At 48.9% G+C, this 15,808-nt stretch overlaps 1 protein-coding gene across 3 annotated transcripts in view; it reads right to left on the bottom strand.

Moving 5' to 3' along the window:
• ZNF592 (zinc finger protein 592) overlaps positions 1–15,808 on the bottom strand; it is a 48,301-nt gene that overhangs the window by 17,406 nt on the left and 15,087 nt on the right. The window contains exons 2-4 of one of the 3 annotated variants that reach the window (XM_043921576.1): positions 11,385–11,468; positions 10,864–10,990; positions 2,227–4,489 (exon numbers count right to left, since the gene is read on the bottom strand). In XM_043921576.1, the coding sequence (XP_043777511.1) occupies positions 2,227–4,470 (2,244 nt within the window). In that variant the 5' untranslated portion in view covers positions 4,471–4,489; positions 10,864–10,990; positions 11,385–11,468. The remainder of the gene's footprint in view (positions 1–2,226; positions 4,490–10,863; positions 10,991–11,384; positions 11,469–15,808) is intronic. The other 2 variants (XM_043921575.1, XM_043921577.1) reach the window with 2 other exon arrangements.

Below are 15,808 nucleotides of genomic sequence, written 5' to 3'. Positions count from 1 at the left end.
GAAAAAGCCTCAGGAAGCAATCAGTTAAACCCAGAACAGTACTGGAAAATCCTTAGGACACATGACCCAGTTTCTTCAATAAAGTGATGATGTGAAAAATTGGGGGGGGGGGGGTGTGTGGTGGGGGTAGTGTAGTTGTTGGGTGGAGTAGGAAGAGGTACTGCTCTAGATTGAGAAATATTTAAAAGCTGGAACAAACAAACACAACACGTGGTTCACATTTGGCTTGTGATTCACAATAAGCTCAGCTGTAAAAAGACAATTTCGACCCAAAGGGAAAACTTGAATACAGACTTTTAATATAAGATACTATTAAGGAATTGTTACTAATTTGGTTAGCTGTGACAGTAACGTTATAGTTAAACAAAAGCTTAAGAATAAGAACCTTTTTGACACCTGCCCAACAAACTGGCCTGGAATGTAAGGGAGGACCCCTCCAGCCACTGCAGAGGGAGGGGTTCAGACTCTGGGAAGACTCTGGGCTGCCCTGCAGCCCCTCCCTAGAGTGGAGCCCAGCCTGGGGCCTGGGGACCCCTCTTATGCAGCTCCCACTAGAAGGGAATGACACAGAGAAGATGCAGGATGAGAAGGATGCCCGCCTGGGATCCTACACCCAGACTTCAGCCTGCTCAGATTTTAAAGAGCAGATGATTAACAGTGGGGGGAAAGCAACCACGGGCCCAGGCATCAGACCTCCACTGGCAAAGGTTCTGACCACAAGACCCAGAAGACCCACTCCTGTCCAAGGCAACCATGCTGGTACAGCCCCAGAGGAAACGTCCTGGGGGGCCCACATGCCACCTGACTAATCAGGAAGAAATGCAAACTGAAACTAAGAAGGTAAAGATGAGTGGCAACAGCCTTGTGGCCCCAAGCGGGCCCCTCCTGGGGGCTGCCCACTGAACTCCACCTCTGGCCTCTAGCCCTGGACCCCCAAGGCTGGACCCCCTCATTCCTAACCACTCCCTGTTCCTCTGGCCACTCTACACTTTCCATACCTGTCCCCGCCCCCCCAAACTCACCCTGGCAGAGCCAACTCAAACGTCACGTCCACAGCACAGGCACCTTCCCTATACCTGGAACCATGATGAGTCAGTCCCTCCAAGGAACTCTACACAACTGCTCACCAGCGTGTTTTAACCCCAGTCTTAGCCTGCTCCACACTCCAGCGGTCTGGGTGGGGAGCCCTGCCCTTGCTGAGCCATCCTGAGCTCTTGAAGGAGCTGTGGTCTTCCTCGCACGGGCATCCCTGCTCTCAACACAGAGCCTCCGTGCACACAGGGGCCACTCAGAAGACAAATGCAGAGCTCATCAAGGCACCAACAGGTGCATGGTCCACTGCGGCCCTGGCTTAAGGAAGCTTGGTGAGGGGGTGGGCATGGCTAAGCCATGAAGAGAGACACCTGGAGAAGGAAGATGAGAGCCTTTGGGAGGCCTGCTTCTGCAGACAACCTTGCTGATATGGACACGAGTGACACATGGGGTGCCAAAGGGTGCTTTCAGCATGGAGGGCCTAAAGACACACACACACACACACACACACACACACACACTAGGATTTCATCATGTGCACACACACATCAAGCACAAACACACACACTCATCAGGATCTCATCAAGCATAACCAGGAATCGGACGAGAGATAAGGGCAGAAGCTTTCTCAGTGGTAAGGACAGAGATGAGAGGAGGAGGCCCCGAAGCCTTTGCCTGGGGCCCACATGGCAGTCCACTCTCCCTCCTTCCACATCCATCCTCCTGTTGGCCCTGCTAGGGCTTCCCCAAAGGGGTTCTGCAGAAACCAGCTCTGTCCACTGCGGGCACAACAACCTGGTGAAGGCATGGTTCTCAGACACACAGCCTGAGGCGCCGGGCAGGGACGCACCTACCCCTGCCCCTGAGTTCTCTGGGCACATGCAAGGGCTACACTGACAGCAGCCAGAGACCCAGCCCTAGCTGGGCAACAGGCCCTCAGCCACTGGAGTGGGAGCGGAGCGTCCAGAGATACACACCTTAGTCCATCAGGGCCACCCCTCAGCTGCGGGCAGGACGCTTTCTCAGGAAATCCCAAGCACTACACATCCGGGTGGGTGGCTAGCCAGCAAAGCAGGTTCCTCTCCCAGGGCTCTTCCAATGCCCCCACCGCCCTAGATCAATGACCCCAGGTACAGGACTGTGTGAACCCGGGGCCTGACAACCGCCCCAGAGATGGGAGATGGCCCTGCTCACCAGCCCCTCGGTCTCCTCAGTCGTCCTCTGGAAGTGTGCGGCCATCGCCATGTAGTCACGCATCTGCTTGTGACACTCCAGGCACTTGATACTGTGCCGGATGAGCCTCACGGGGTCCGGGTAGAGTGGCAAGGCGGGGAGTGGGGTGCTGGCATTGCTTGAAGCTGGGCCGGGCTGGGAGGGGGAGGGAGACGCCGCGGTGGCTGGCGCCGTGGAGTTCCCGGAGGTGGACACGAACATCTGGTCCGCAGAAATGGGCTTCACAAGCAGCTGAGAGCACTGCATGACAAGCCCCTTGCTCTTGTGGTCGCGGGCATGCCGGAGCAGGCTGCACTTGTTGAAGAAGAGCAGCGTCTGGGAGCACAGCGTGCACAGCACCTCGATGTGGACGCTCCGCCGGCCATAGTGCTGGCTCAGGCTCTTCTCTAAGGCGAACGCATCCCCGCACTCCAGGCAGCAGTAGCCACTGGCTGGCACGTGGATCCTGCTATCCGCAGGCGGGCTGAGGTTGGGCGCGTAGAGGGGCACGGGGTTGGAGCTGTGGAGGACCTTGTTGAAGACCTCCACGACCAGCGGGGCGGCCTTCTTCACCTGGTGGACCAGGGGCACTGACATCTGCGTGGGCTGAGGCTGACTCCGCCTCTGCGCGGAGGACTTGGCCGTCACTGATGCTGCCACACTGTGGGGGACCAGGTTCAGGTTGGCCAGGTGCACGGCCTTGGGTAGGAGGTTGGCAGGGGCGGGGGTGGAGGCTGGCGGCGCTGGGCTCTGCTGCGGCTTTCTGCCCGCCTGCGTGCCCGAGGCAGCCCCCTTTGGACCCCGGGCCCCAGAGCTGCAGCAGGAAGGCGAAGGCTCGCTGGCTTTCGCCGTGCACTCCTCCCCTTTCCGGTCACTCTGGGGGCTCCCGGGATGTGCTCCCACCTCAGCAAAGTGCTCCACTCCGGACAGGTTGGTGGCCTCGTCCTCCGGTGCCTCACTCAGGGCCTCGGTGGTGGCACTTCCTAACGGTGAACCAACAGGGGACTTACTGGGGTCGTCAGGGTCTGGCAGGATCCTCGTGACCGTCCGCTTGATCTCCCCTGAAGACGTCTTAATGGTTTTGATCCTGACTTTGGGGATTGCTGGTGGGGAGCTGGCAGCCACAGAGGGGGAGCCCTTGCTGCTGCTGTCACTACAGATGCTCCGAGGGCTGTCGGAGGGCTTGATGCTCTTTCGGGTGGCCTCCAGGGGGCTCCGGGGACTCTTTGGTGACTTGGGCATCTTGGGGCTGCCTTTGGAGCCCTCCTTTGCGGGCCCTGAGGGATCCTTCGTGTGGCTGGGCTGATCCTCCTTGGCGACATTGGCCACTCGTTTAGCCTGCAGGGCCACCAAGGCCGCAACACAGGAGGACAGCTTGGAATGAGCTGGCTTGAGGCGCTGCCTGGGGGGGACTGCCGAGCCGGAGCCGAGCTCTGAGGCCAGCCCCTTGGGCTCTCCAATACTGTTGCCGGGATGGCTACTGAAGTCCAGGGCGTCCCCGAAGAATCGACTGGCATCTAGTTCCTTGTGCACCTCCAATGCTTTCTGCCCACCTCGCTCGTGCTCATGCGGACTGCCAAGGGGCAGCGGCTCAGGCTTGGGTTCTTTCTTACAAAAGTGATCAAACATATGCAGCTCTGGGACTGGAAACTTCGTGAGAGCCTCCAGGACAGGGCCCCCCACAGACCCACACCCAGTAGGGGGAGGGAAGTAACTGTCAGAGTGCTTGGGCTTCATCCCAAACCCATTGTCTTTGATGGCATCCTCGGGCTCTGGGCTGGAGATTGGACTAAACTGGTTAAAAGTTGGTAACGGCTCTGATTTGGAGGCCTCCAGCTTGCCGGGGAAACCCCTGGTACTATCTCCATTCATGAATGTGGAGTCAAACTTCCCACAGTTGTGGCCTAGACTGTGGGGGTCTGCAGGCAGGTCGGAGCCCCGGAACCCATTATGCAGGAGGCTGGGGGCAATGTGGTCTTTCTCCGCCTCAAACGACTCCTGGCGGCTGGTATTCTTGACGATGACACTCACAGCCGGCACATCCGAGGCTGAGCCTGAGTGAGACAAGGACACGTTCTCATCCACACACAACCCTGGGGGTTTGAGGGGGCTTTCATTCTCCTCACTGGGGGTCTGGATGGCCTCCTTGGCATCAAGGCTAGTGGGGTCTGGGATGTCAAAGGCAGCCAGAAGGTCATCAAAGTCTGGAGTCTTCATATCCCCCATGGCTGGATGCAGGCAAGGGCTAGAACAGAAACAGAACAGAATCAGTGATGGCCGGATCCCACCAGGCTCAATCCAGCATCATCTTCATCGCATAACCCACTCACTAACACGCATGCAGCCAGCACGCCTACACACCAACCCCCGCACTGTGGAAAGCCACACCCCCGAGTTCTACCCCAGTAGGTTTCCAAAATGCTGGAGATGCTGGGCGGGGGAGTGGAGAGAAAAGTTAGTACATCGTGACATGCCTGCCTGGTGGGCTCTAAACATCAAACTGGGAAACTCCTGGCTGGCTACATAACCGAAAAGAGGGTGCATTCACATGATACTTCCTCAATTTCTCAGGGAATATCATCATTCCACAATCATAAGCATAAGCAAAAAATTACTCAGTCCTTAAAAAAAAAAACAACAACCTGGCTTAGCACCAGTACCTCCGTTCTTTAGAAAACTTCTGGTTCATATATGAGACTTGGCTATAATTTCTGCTAATTTACTCTTAGTAATTGATCATTAACTTTGTATAACTTGGTTTTTTGCTGCATGAATTCAATCAAATTCAAAATGATTTACTATTGCCAGGATTTAAGCTATCTCATCAATAAACTCTAGCAAACTATATCATCCCCAAGTTTTTTTTTTTCTCTAGTCAGTCTCTGCTTGATTCCTTAATTTTCACCCCAAATTCATTACTGGTTGGTGAGTGGATCACTAAATCTGAGGGACTGGGTGACTCTCAAAGAAGCACACAGTTATCAAGCTGACCAGGGAACAGTTTTAAAGCCCTCAATTTTACTTTAATACACAAAGAAAAGAAAATCTACCTGATTTCTTCATGCTTTGGAGAAGAAAAGCTACAAAACTATTGCAAAGGAGGAAACCTGAGGCCTTCCATTAAGAAATTACTAAGGCATTCACATTTAGTTGAAATGTGGAGCTGGCTGGTTCAAACCTGCTGAGAAGAGGAAGAGAAACCCCACCTCATCTGGTTCAGCCCATAAATCCTGCATCTGCTGTAGCATCCCAGAGCCTGACATGCTTAAGTGTCTCCTACAGCACGTTGGTACTGAAAGCCTTTGTGAACGCTGACCAACACAGCTCTTTCATAAAGCAGAACAGTGGCTGCGCAGAACCAGATAAGGGGCGAATCCCTGGGCCCAGGAACCCCAATGCCAGAAATTTGTTCTAAGAACAAAAATTCACCCACAAGTTATAAGCAAAAGTGTATGGTATTATTAAAACACCACCAAAAGGAAACACACACAGACACACAAAGAAATCTCAATGTCCATGGACAAGGAATGGTTAATAGACTATTATGTAGTCATTAAAGACTCCAATTATGAAACCTAGGTAGCAACATGGAAAATCACTACAGTGTTAAGAAAAGATAAATACAAAAACATTGTCAAACTATAACAATGTAAAACTGAGCATGCATTTGAGCCAAGATTGAAAGGAAAAAGTGATTTGTGCAGGGTAGTGGGATTACTGGTGGGTTATTTTTTCACAACTTTTTTGTGTGTGCTAATAGACTCCTTTTATAATTAAAAAAAGGGAAAACATACAGGAAAAAAACAAAAAAGAAACAGAATCACAGGGGACCAGTCAGCATAGGTATATCTATTGCCACCCCATGGGATCAACAGGCTTGCAGGCTTGGTTTCTTGTCCCATCCCACCAAGCCCCAACAAAACACACCTGCCTTCTTAAAGAGTTCTCATAGAACACGAAACAGACTCCCCCCAATTGAGAAAATGTCTAATCATGGCAGATAATAACAAAGTGAAACCCCAATTATCTTAACAGAATATGAGCTGGCAGAATCACTAAAAAGAGATGTTAAAAGTTTCTGGATAACAAGTGATTGTCTCGTGGGACCGAAGTGTTGGAGCCCATAAGTGAGGGGAAGACACTGGGTGTGGTGGGAGCACCGGCTCCTGGTACCAAGTGAGCTACTATGCAGGCCAACGCCAAATGTAAGGAGACACCTGTGTGGTATTTGCTTTACCTTCAACTCCCCGGGGCTCCTCTTCTGTCTAGGAAAAAATGGTTGAGGGAGAAGGGTTGAACAGACTGGTCTTTTTAAGGGGCTGGGAAAAGCATGTGGGAAAGGCGTGGTGGCAGTCGGTGGGGTGGTTCAAGGATTAGTGAGGAGCCCACCAGCTTTACCTCTGAGTCACAGAGATCCTATGTGGAAGTCCTGTTCTCCACACAGAGAAACCTCAGGAGTGGGCTGAGAATGGTCAGAGGTCAAAGCAAAAGCTATCTTTTGCTAGGAAAATCAGAACTAAGAAATGGTATAGTGGGTCTCTATTTAAAACAAACCAAAAATTTTAATATAGCTTTTATGAAAAAGGGGAGAGCAATAGTCTAAAATGTTAAAAATATCTCAACAAATGAAATTTTCTTTCATTTTTATCTACACTTTAAAATTATTTATTCAAACTATTTATTTCAAATTTTATTACTTAAGTAATTGTATTACATTATATTTTTAACATATGAAAAGAAGAAGAAATTAGGCAGGCCAAAAAATTTGAGGAATTTCTTACAGAGGGCTCCAAAACTCATTACTATAAAACTCTTAAAGTATATCTAGCATGACTCAGCAAGGGACTGCCAGCTAGAAAATTGGTTAAGTAACTTAACTAAGATTAAAAAAAGTGAAAAAAGTGAAAGTGAAGTCGATCAGTCATGTCTGACTCTTTGCGACCCCATGGACTGTAGCCCACCAGGCTCCTCTGTCCATGGGATTCTCCAGGCAAGAATACTGGAGTGGGTTGCCATTTCCTTCTCCAGGGAATCTTCCCGACCCAGGGATCGAACCCAGGTCTCCTGCATTGCAGGCAGGCGCTTTAACCTCTGAGCCACCAGGGAAGCCCAATTAAGATTAAAGTTGTAGTCAAAACAGTAAGTGTCAGCACACACCAATGTCTGCAAACTTGCAAGCAGTCGAAGTTGGAAAGAGCAGACCACAAAAGGCTGCCCTCCCGCCTCCCTGCCTTGCCTGCCTGCCTTGCCTGCCTGCCTGCCTGCCTGCCTGCCTGCCTGCCTGCCTGCCTGCCTGCCTGCCTGCCTGCCTGCCTGCCTTGCCTGCCTGCCTGCCTGCCTGCCTTACCTGGGGGCAGGACCCAGGGTGATGGCCCCTGCCCCAGGGCCACAAATACCAGCCTAGGACCCACGGCCCACCCCACAGAGCATTCAGTAGGGCTCACCCTAAAGCGTCTGAACAAGCCAGATGCAGGCCTGGTGAGCTAGCCCAGTGATCTAGAGCGGCCAATCAGCAGGCAAGGCAGGTTCCCCGGGGCTCCGGGGCCTAGGCTGAGAGCCAATCTCCCTGCGAGGTGAGATGGTAGAAATATGCCGTGATGCATACAAGTCCCCTTGAGAGTGAAGAACAACTTCAGAACTGGCAGACTGACATTGTATCCTCTCAGGATAACTTTTTATTCAGGGAAGATCTGGAAACTAAAAAAATAAATAAATAAAGTGAATATAAATTCCCGGTTTTCTTACAGGGTCTACCTGCTGCCTAGGACATTCTGCCAAACTGTTAGGTAAACATCAACTAGATGAGAGGGAGGGAACACCTTGATTTTGAAAGGGCCCTCACCAGGCCTGATTAACCTAGTAGAATTCTTTGAAAGGATAAAAACAATATAATTATGGCAAAACTAGTAGGCAGAATTTCTAATGCCCAAATTCTACCAGAAAACCCAACAAACTATGTGTATGTCTGTCTTTATCTGATTGTTGCTTATAGGAAATCATGAACAACGGCATTTTTTTTAAAACCACTGACTAGTTCTGGACTAGAACTTGATGCTTTCATAAACTGCCTAGAATGGTAGTTTCCAACCCATAGGGCACCCAACTTCATATCCACAAATGTGCTTCCAGTGACGAGCCATTAAAAACACCACTACTGGGACTTCCCTGGTGGTGCAGTAGATAAGAATCAGGTTTGATCCCTGGTCCAGAAGAGTCCACAAGCTGTAGGGCAACTAAGCCTCCAGTACACCACCACTGCTGAGCCTGAGCTCCAGGGTCCAGGAGCCACAACCACTGAGCCCATGTGCGGCAACTACAGAAGGCCATGTGCCTAGAGCCTGTGCTCTGGAACAAGAAGAGCCACTGCAACTAGAGAGCAGCCCCCACTCACCACAACAAGAGAAAACCTGCACAGCAACAAAGACCCAGCACAGCCAAAAATTAGCTAGGAAAAAAATTAAAAAACAAAAAACAAACCCATTACTGAATAAGAGTCCCTGAAAAAATTAATTTGAAAAGGAGGTATCATATTTAAAATGCTTTGGGAACCAATAATCTAGCAGAAAATACATTAGGCTGTTAGATTCACAAGGGAAGAGGTTTATCTCTCTTGTTCACCACTGCATTTTCCATTAGGCACTCAATAAATATTTGTTGAAGCAATAAAATGAAACCTTCAAGATTGCAAATGCCTAAAAGCTGTTCCAGAAATCAAAATGCAAAATTAAAAGACAAGTTCTCAGGGGGCTGTATGAATAGGCAAAATTATGGCAAAGAAGCCTCAGTGAAGGCAAACGTGAAGGAACACTTAAGGAAAAGCAATTCCAATTTCACTTTTAGAATAATGGGTTCTGAGCTAAACTGTTCAATAAAGAAGCATCAGTTTAGACTGTTCTCTTAAGATACCGTGTTGCATGTCTCTTCACTGAAAGCCCAGAAAATACTGGACTGTATCAGAAAGGACAGTGGAAACAAAATAAAACTTGTGATCCCACCCTTATTCAGAACCACTCCGTGTCCACAGCAAGATGTGCTGTGCAGTTTTGGCTCCCCACATCTTAAGAAAGATGTACCAGAATTGCAAAATGTCCCGAGAAATGAGATTGAGTAGACGGAAGAGCTTTCTAATGAGAGCCTAAAAATCAGAGCTCTATTTTATTCTAGAGATGACGGTTTAGGGGTAAGGGGGAGCATAACTGAAATATAGGTTTATTCACCAAACCTCAAACACTGGAGAGTAGAAGGCTGCATTTTTGAAGTCTGAAGTAAATAAAGATATAGGTCCACAACAACATAATCCCTTAGTCAGAAAATATACTGAAATTGCTAAAGGAAAAATACATAAATGTGGTAACATCCACATTGACTCAAATCTAGGAAAAAAATTTTTAATGGCTCTAAGAAACTGAAAACTTGGTGGCCTGTCTTTCTTAACAGTGTTAAGTTCAAAAACAACAGATTAATGAGAGTTCAATAATAGGACATCAAGTGGGGGAGAGGCCCTCCAAATCTAAGAAAAGTCTGATCTTTATTCAGTACAATCTGTCTAATGAGACAAGGCAACAAATAATATCGCAGATTTATAGAACAATGAAAGTGAAAGACCACATGATTTAGGGAACACTGGGCCGTGAGACCACAAAGACAAGTTTCTTTGTATCTGCCACTGCCTGCTGGATGAAGACTACAAGGAAGGATGAAGATATGTGGTTTCACAACCTGCAGGTGACCTCTTTACACTGCTCCACCACATGATCAAATGTGGTGTAAATACTGACATCATCTATGTTCAATTTTTGTTATTAACAGTTAAAGGTTTAAAAGTGAATAAATAGAAGTTACCCTCACCTTTTTAATTTAGAAGGAGCATCCCAGGGGATAAAAGAGCAAAAAATAACTCAATCTGTATAAAAGCACAGAGGAAGAGAAAGATTACTTAGCAGATACTAAGAAAGCACTTGAGTTGGTTCCCAGGTGGGAGAACTTCTGAACCAAGATGGAAGCTGGACAAAAGAGAGAATGAGAATGATCGAGCAAGCTGCTACTCCCATGACCTGCAGCAACATCAGTCTGGACGTTCAGAAACATCAGAAAAAGACATTGCTGCTATGGGGCTAGAGATGGGAGCTCAGTGAAACTTTAGCTGGATCAAAGCAAACAGGAAGAACTACTACCCTTCACCAATTAACTGTGTGAGGATCTTGGGAAAGTCTTGGCTTAATATGTAAAATTAAACTAACTTGAAGGACCTCTGAGAAACTGAACAGGCTAGGCTACAAATTAAAACTATCAGATTTCTATGTAAAACTTGAATCCTAAAGAAGACAGGAAGACTCTCTACCATACATACACTATTGCCCTCCTCAATACACACCTGAGGCCTCCTTACAGATCTAAGTGACCCCAAGTCATGGACGTTCTGAGTTGGTCACTGGCCAGTGCTTCATTTCATGAGGCATTTCATTTCAACAGCCAGAGAGAGTCTCAGCTGCATACAAGAAAACAGTGCCCCAGTGGACCCACGCAAAAATGAGAAAGTGTTCCATTTGTCTCTGACCGGTCTTTGCCAGGATGACTGCTATAAAATACTTATCTGATCCCATCTCAAAATCCCATCACCTTCAGAACAGAGCTCAAAATCTTCCCCAGCAGGCAGAATCCATTCCCATCTTCTCTGTGTCCACCTCTCCAGCCACTGCCCAGGGTACCTTTCAGTCACTAGTGCTTCTTTCCAACCTTCTTGGGCCTGTGGGTCAGAGCTCAAGCTGTCCCCCTCACTGGACCCCAGCATAAACCTGATCCAAAACCGCCCTCACCCCAGAGCTCATGCTGCAGGGCCCCTCCTCCTGGACGCCTTTTCCCAAGAGCCCGCCCTTCCCTCGCTCTGCGGCAGCGCTGCCCGGGGGCTGGGACCATGTCCTCTGCCTCCACCTGGCCCCGGTGGCATGCGCGCTGTCACTGGCCCCACCCCTCCCAGAACCTTTTCCCGAGGCCCTTCAGACCCTGGCCGACACACCTGTCCCTGCCTGCCCTGCCCAAGGTGTCCCTACCTTTCTCCCTCTCTAGGCCCTTCCACCCCCAACCAAAAATTACATTTCCCAGGAAGAGAACTGCAGTGCAAGCATTCTGACAAGACTCACAGGATGTTAGAGCTGAAGTGGACCTCAGGAATGACCTGGTCCAGGGACTTCGGAATACCTGTCTGCAGACCGCTGATGGACCCGCTGCAAAAGAATAACACAGGGAGTGACTTCACAAGAGAATCCCAGGTTCCACTGTGGCAACTCTGATTCATTGGGCCTGGGACAGATCCCTGCATTGGTTTTTAAAGCTTCCCAGTTGATTCCAGGGCTCTGAGCTAGTATAACCTGTTCGTTTTATTCTCGAAGAACTGAGGCTCAGAAAGAACAGGTTCACCCATCTCATAATGATGCAAGGCCAAAACTTCTGCAGGTACCGAGGACACAAAGGGAAGGCCCAGACCCTGTTGTTGAGCGCCTTCCCCGCTACAACCCACTGAAAACACCCCGCAGCCACATACCTGTGGGCGCCCCCAAATGCTCATCAAGGAGACACGGGCCTCCTAGACCAGGGAGGGAGGCGGACTTTCTCTGACTGTCCCTGTCAGAAGTCACCCCACACTCCCTTGTGCTCCTGTCTGTTTCACTTATGGCATCACTGCCTACCTTTATTTCAGCTACTTCAGAACCTTCTGCTTCTTCATAAGCCCCTCAGGAGGCACTCACATCATTAGTTAATTGGTATCTCTCAATTCTAGACTCAGCTTTCTACCTGGAGAGGCACCTCCAACCTAACGTGGCCAAAATCTAACTCTTGATTTCCTCCTACCTTCTTTCTCACTCAGTAAATGCCAACTCAAGCCTTCCAGATGCTTCGGCCAAACCTCTGCATCCTCAAATCCTCTCTTTCCCCTCATAACCTTCATCTAAATCCATAAGCAAATTCCATCAACTCTACCTTCAAAAATCCAACCATTTCTCAGCACCTCCAATCATCTTCTCCTCTTTCCTGGATTCCCACAAAAGCCTGCCTGCCTGGTCTCCTTGACTCTACTGTTGTTGTTGTTCAGCCATAAGTCGTGTCCAACTCTTTGCAACCCCTTGGACTGCAGCCCGCCAGGCTCCTCTGTCCATGGGATTCTCCAGGCAAGAGTACTGGAGTGGGTTGCCGTGCCCTTCTCCAGGGGATCTTCCCAGCCCAGGGATCAAACCCATGTCTTCTGCATTGGCAGGTGGATTCTTTACCAAAGAGCCACCAGGGAAGCCCCCTTGCCTCTACTACTCATTTTCAACACAGTAGCCAGAGTGCTGCTTTTAAAACACCCACCAGATCATGTTCCTCCTCTCCTCAAAACCCTTCCACATTGTCCCATTTCATGCAGAGTAAAGTCCAGTCTTCATCCTAGCCTACATGCCCAGGATAATCTAACAGTTCCTCAACCATGCAAGGCAAACTCCTGCTCTGAGTCTCTGCATTTACTATTCCTCTGCTTGGGATGTTCCTTCCCTCAGATTTCTGTGAACTCACTCTTCTCTCCCTTCAGGTCTTTATTCAAACATCACTTTGTGAGGAGCCTTCAGTGACCACTATGCATAAGCTACCAATCCCCACCCTCACCATCAATTTCTGTCCCTTCAGTCTGGTTTGTTTTTCATCATGGCCCTTAGACCATCTGACATTACATAATTGCTCACCTCTCTGTTGTCCATTTACAGGCTCTACTCCGTTTGCTAGACGGTAACCCCGGTTAGAAAGGGGGAATGATGCAACAGGCTTATCTGTCCAGAACTAAGATTGTTCAAGGACAGTACAGATTCCTAAGCAGATTTATTACCAGTCAAACAGCTGGCAAATTTGCTATGTTGTTTGTGTTTAGCTTTTAAAAATCTATTATAAGTAGAGAGAAACTGAGTGGTGATGGAGCCTTGCCAGTGGGAAGGGTCTGTCTGAAGCAGCACTTGTCTATGAATTGGAGGCCTCTGTGGGACTGTTTAAGTTAAATATTTTATTGGTGGAAAGTGCCTACTGGCCACTGTCCCCACAATAAGGTCATCTGTCTTGAGGATGGGATCAGTGTGATGCCCGCAGAGGGGGAAGACTAGCTCTGAGATGATGAGGCCATGGGGTGGTCTGGAATGTTAAGAAAACAGGATACAACTCTGTGATTACACCAAAAATCATTGAATTCATGCACTTTACATGGGGGAATTGTATGTGATGTGAATTACATCTCCATAAAGCTGTCAGATTCTTAGAAAAGATAGAAAGAAAGGAGGATAGAACTGAAAGGAAACAAGGTTATAAAGGACTGTACAACCACCAGCAATGATACAAGTGGAAACTAGGTGTAGGCAACAAAGTTGAAGCAGAAGTAAGAACCAAGATAAAAATAGATACATTGTAACCAGTGCCCCCTTTCCTTTCATTACTTGAAACAGATCCCAGCAGGAGCAAGTACTATGAGAAGCCACTTTATTATAAGGGAACAGGACCCAGGGACTGAGTAAAAAGGAAGACAGGGCTCCTGCTGTCCACACGCCATCCTGAGGAGTCCCCACCCACTGAACTTTGTAAAAGCATCATCTCTTGATAGCACAGACCCCCAAACTTGGACAAGAAGCCTCAGACCTACTGGGAATCGAGCACTCACTCCCGGAACAAAAGGTCTCCTCTGGTACCCACGGCAGCTCTGCGTGTGTCACCAATCTCATCCACCATGGGCAAACAGAGTTCCCAGATTTAAGGGTTGGGGTGAGGGGCAAATGTGCTGTTAGTCTTGGGGTGTCTCTGCAGCTCCCTAGCTCACTACAGAGTTCGGGAGTAGGAGAGTCAAAGGCCTGATCAAGGCTGCCTCTCCCAACTGCTCTGCTCTCACTCCCCATTTCTTGTCCTCACAGCTCCACACACAAACATATACTCTTCTCCTTCCTCTCCCTCTCCCATCCCCGACTCCCTCCTCCACGCCCCCCATCCCTCCATCCCCTCCTCTCTCCCTCCTCCACGCTCCCTCCATCCCTCCGTCCCCTCCTCTCCTCCCCTCTTCTCTCCCTCCTCCACACCCCTCTCCAACCCTCTGCCCCCTTCTGTCTTCCCCCTCTCCTTCCTTCACGCCCCTCTCTGTCCCCTTCTCTCTTCCCCTCCTCTCTCCCTCCTCCATCCCTCCATCCTCTTCTATCTTCCCCTCCTCTCTCCTTCCCCATCCCTCTGTCCCCTTCTCTCTTCCCCCTCTCTCCCTCACCCTCTTCCTCCGCTCTCTTCTCTCCTTCTCCTAAAAGAGATCTGGGTGGGCTCTTCCACATGGCTGCTCAGATCCCAGGCAGCTAGCCTCCTGCAGGGACACAGGGCCCCAACCGAGGCAGCTTTTCAGCAACAGCCTGGCATGGCAATGGACTTGACATCCAGGTGTCCACAGGTGTGACCACTACATATGTCTCTGGTGAGCCACGGGAATGACAGGGAATAATGTGCTCAAGAGGACATCTCTGTGTGCCCTTCCACCGTGAGACAAAATGGAATATTAAAAGTGCTTATCTTTTAAAGATATTATCTGTAAAATGTTCACAAATAAAATGATGTGACATTTGGGATTTGCCTCAAAACAAACACAGGGCAGGAGGAAGAGGGAGGGGCGCAGATAATGAGACAAGACTGGCCACGAACTGATAACCGCTAGACCTGCTGTGAGGAATACATGGGGGTTTATTATGTTACTTTCTCGGTGTATGCACATTTCAACATACTAGGGACCAGACTCTTGGAGAGTGGACTCTACAGGTGCAACTAGCCAACCTCCAAGGTCATACCCATTAGGATGGCTATTATCAAAAAACAAGCAAAACAAAAACAGAAAACAGCAAGTGTTGATGAGAAAGTGGTGAAGAAATTAGGGTCCTTATGAATTGGTGGTGGGAATGTGCTGTTCTCCACAGTGGCTACAAGTACACAAACAAGTGGATCTAAGACTTCTACTTCTAGGCATACAGCCAAAAGAACTGAAAGGGGCCTCAAAGAAGTATTTGTAAATCTATGTCCATAGCAACATGATTCACTATGTCCAAAAGGTGGGAAAAAACAAAAGACAAAATAACCCAAGGACCCCACTCCAGTATTCTTGCCTGGAAAAGTCCATGGACAGAGGAGCCTGGCGGGCTGCAGGCCATGGGGTTACATGACTGAGCACGTGTGCATGAGGGTGGAGGGAGGTGGGTTGGTAGCAATAAAGTGGTAGAACTAAAAAAAAACAAAACAAAAACCCAAGGACCCATCAATGGATGAATGGGTCAACAAATGTGATATAAATATAAAAGGGAGCATTACTCAGTCATAAAAAGGACTGAAATTATGATACAGGCTAAAACATGGGTGAACCTTAAAGACAATATGCTAAATGAAATGAGCCAGATACAAAAAGACAAACATGGCATGATTCCACTTAATAAGAAGTACCTAGAGTAGTCAGATTCATAGAAACAAAAAGTAGAACAGTGGTTATCAGGGGATAAGGGGAGGAAAGTATCAGGGATCATTATCTAATGGTACAGAG

This window comes from Cervus elaphus, chromosome 13 (assembly GCF_910594005.1).
Source record: "Cervus elaphus chromosome 13, mCerEla1.1, whole genome shotgun sequence".
In the NCBI taxonomy this organism is placed as follows: Eukaryota; Metazoa; Chordata; class Mammalia; order Artiodactyla; family Cervidae; genus Cervus; species Cervus elaphus.
This window is presented reverse-complemented; position numbering and strand designations above follow the sequence as displayed.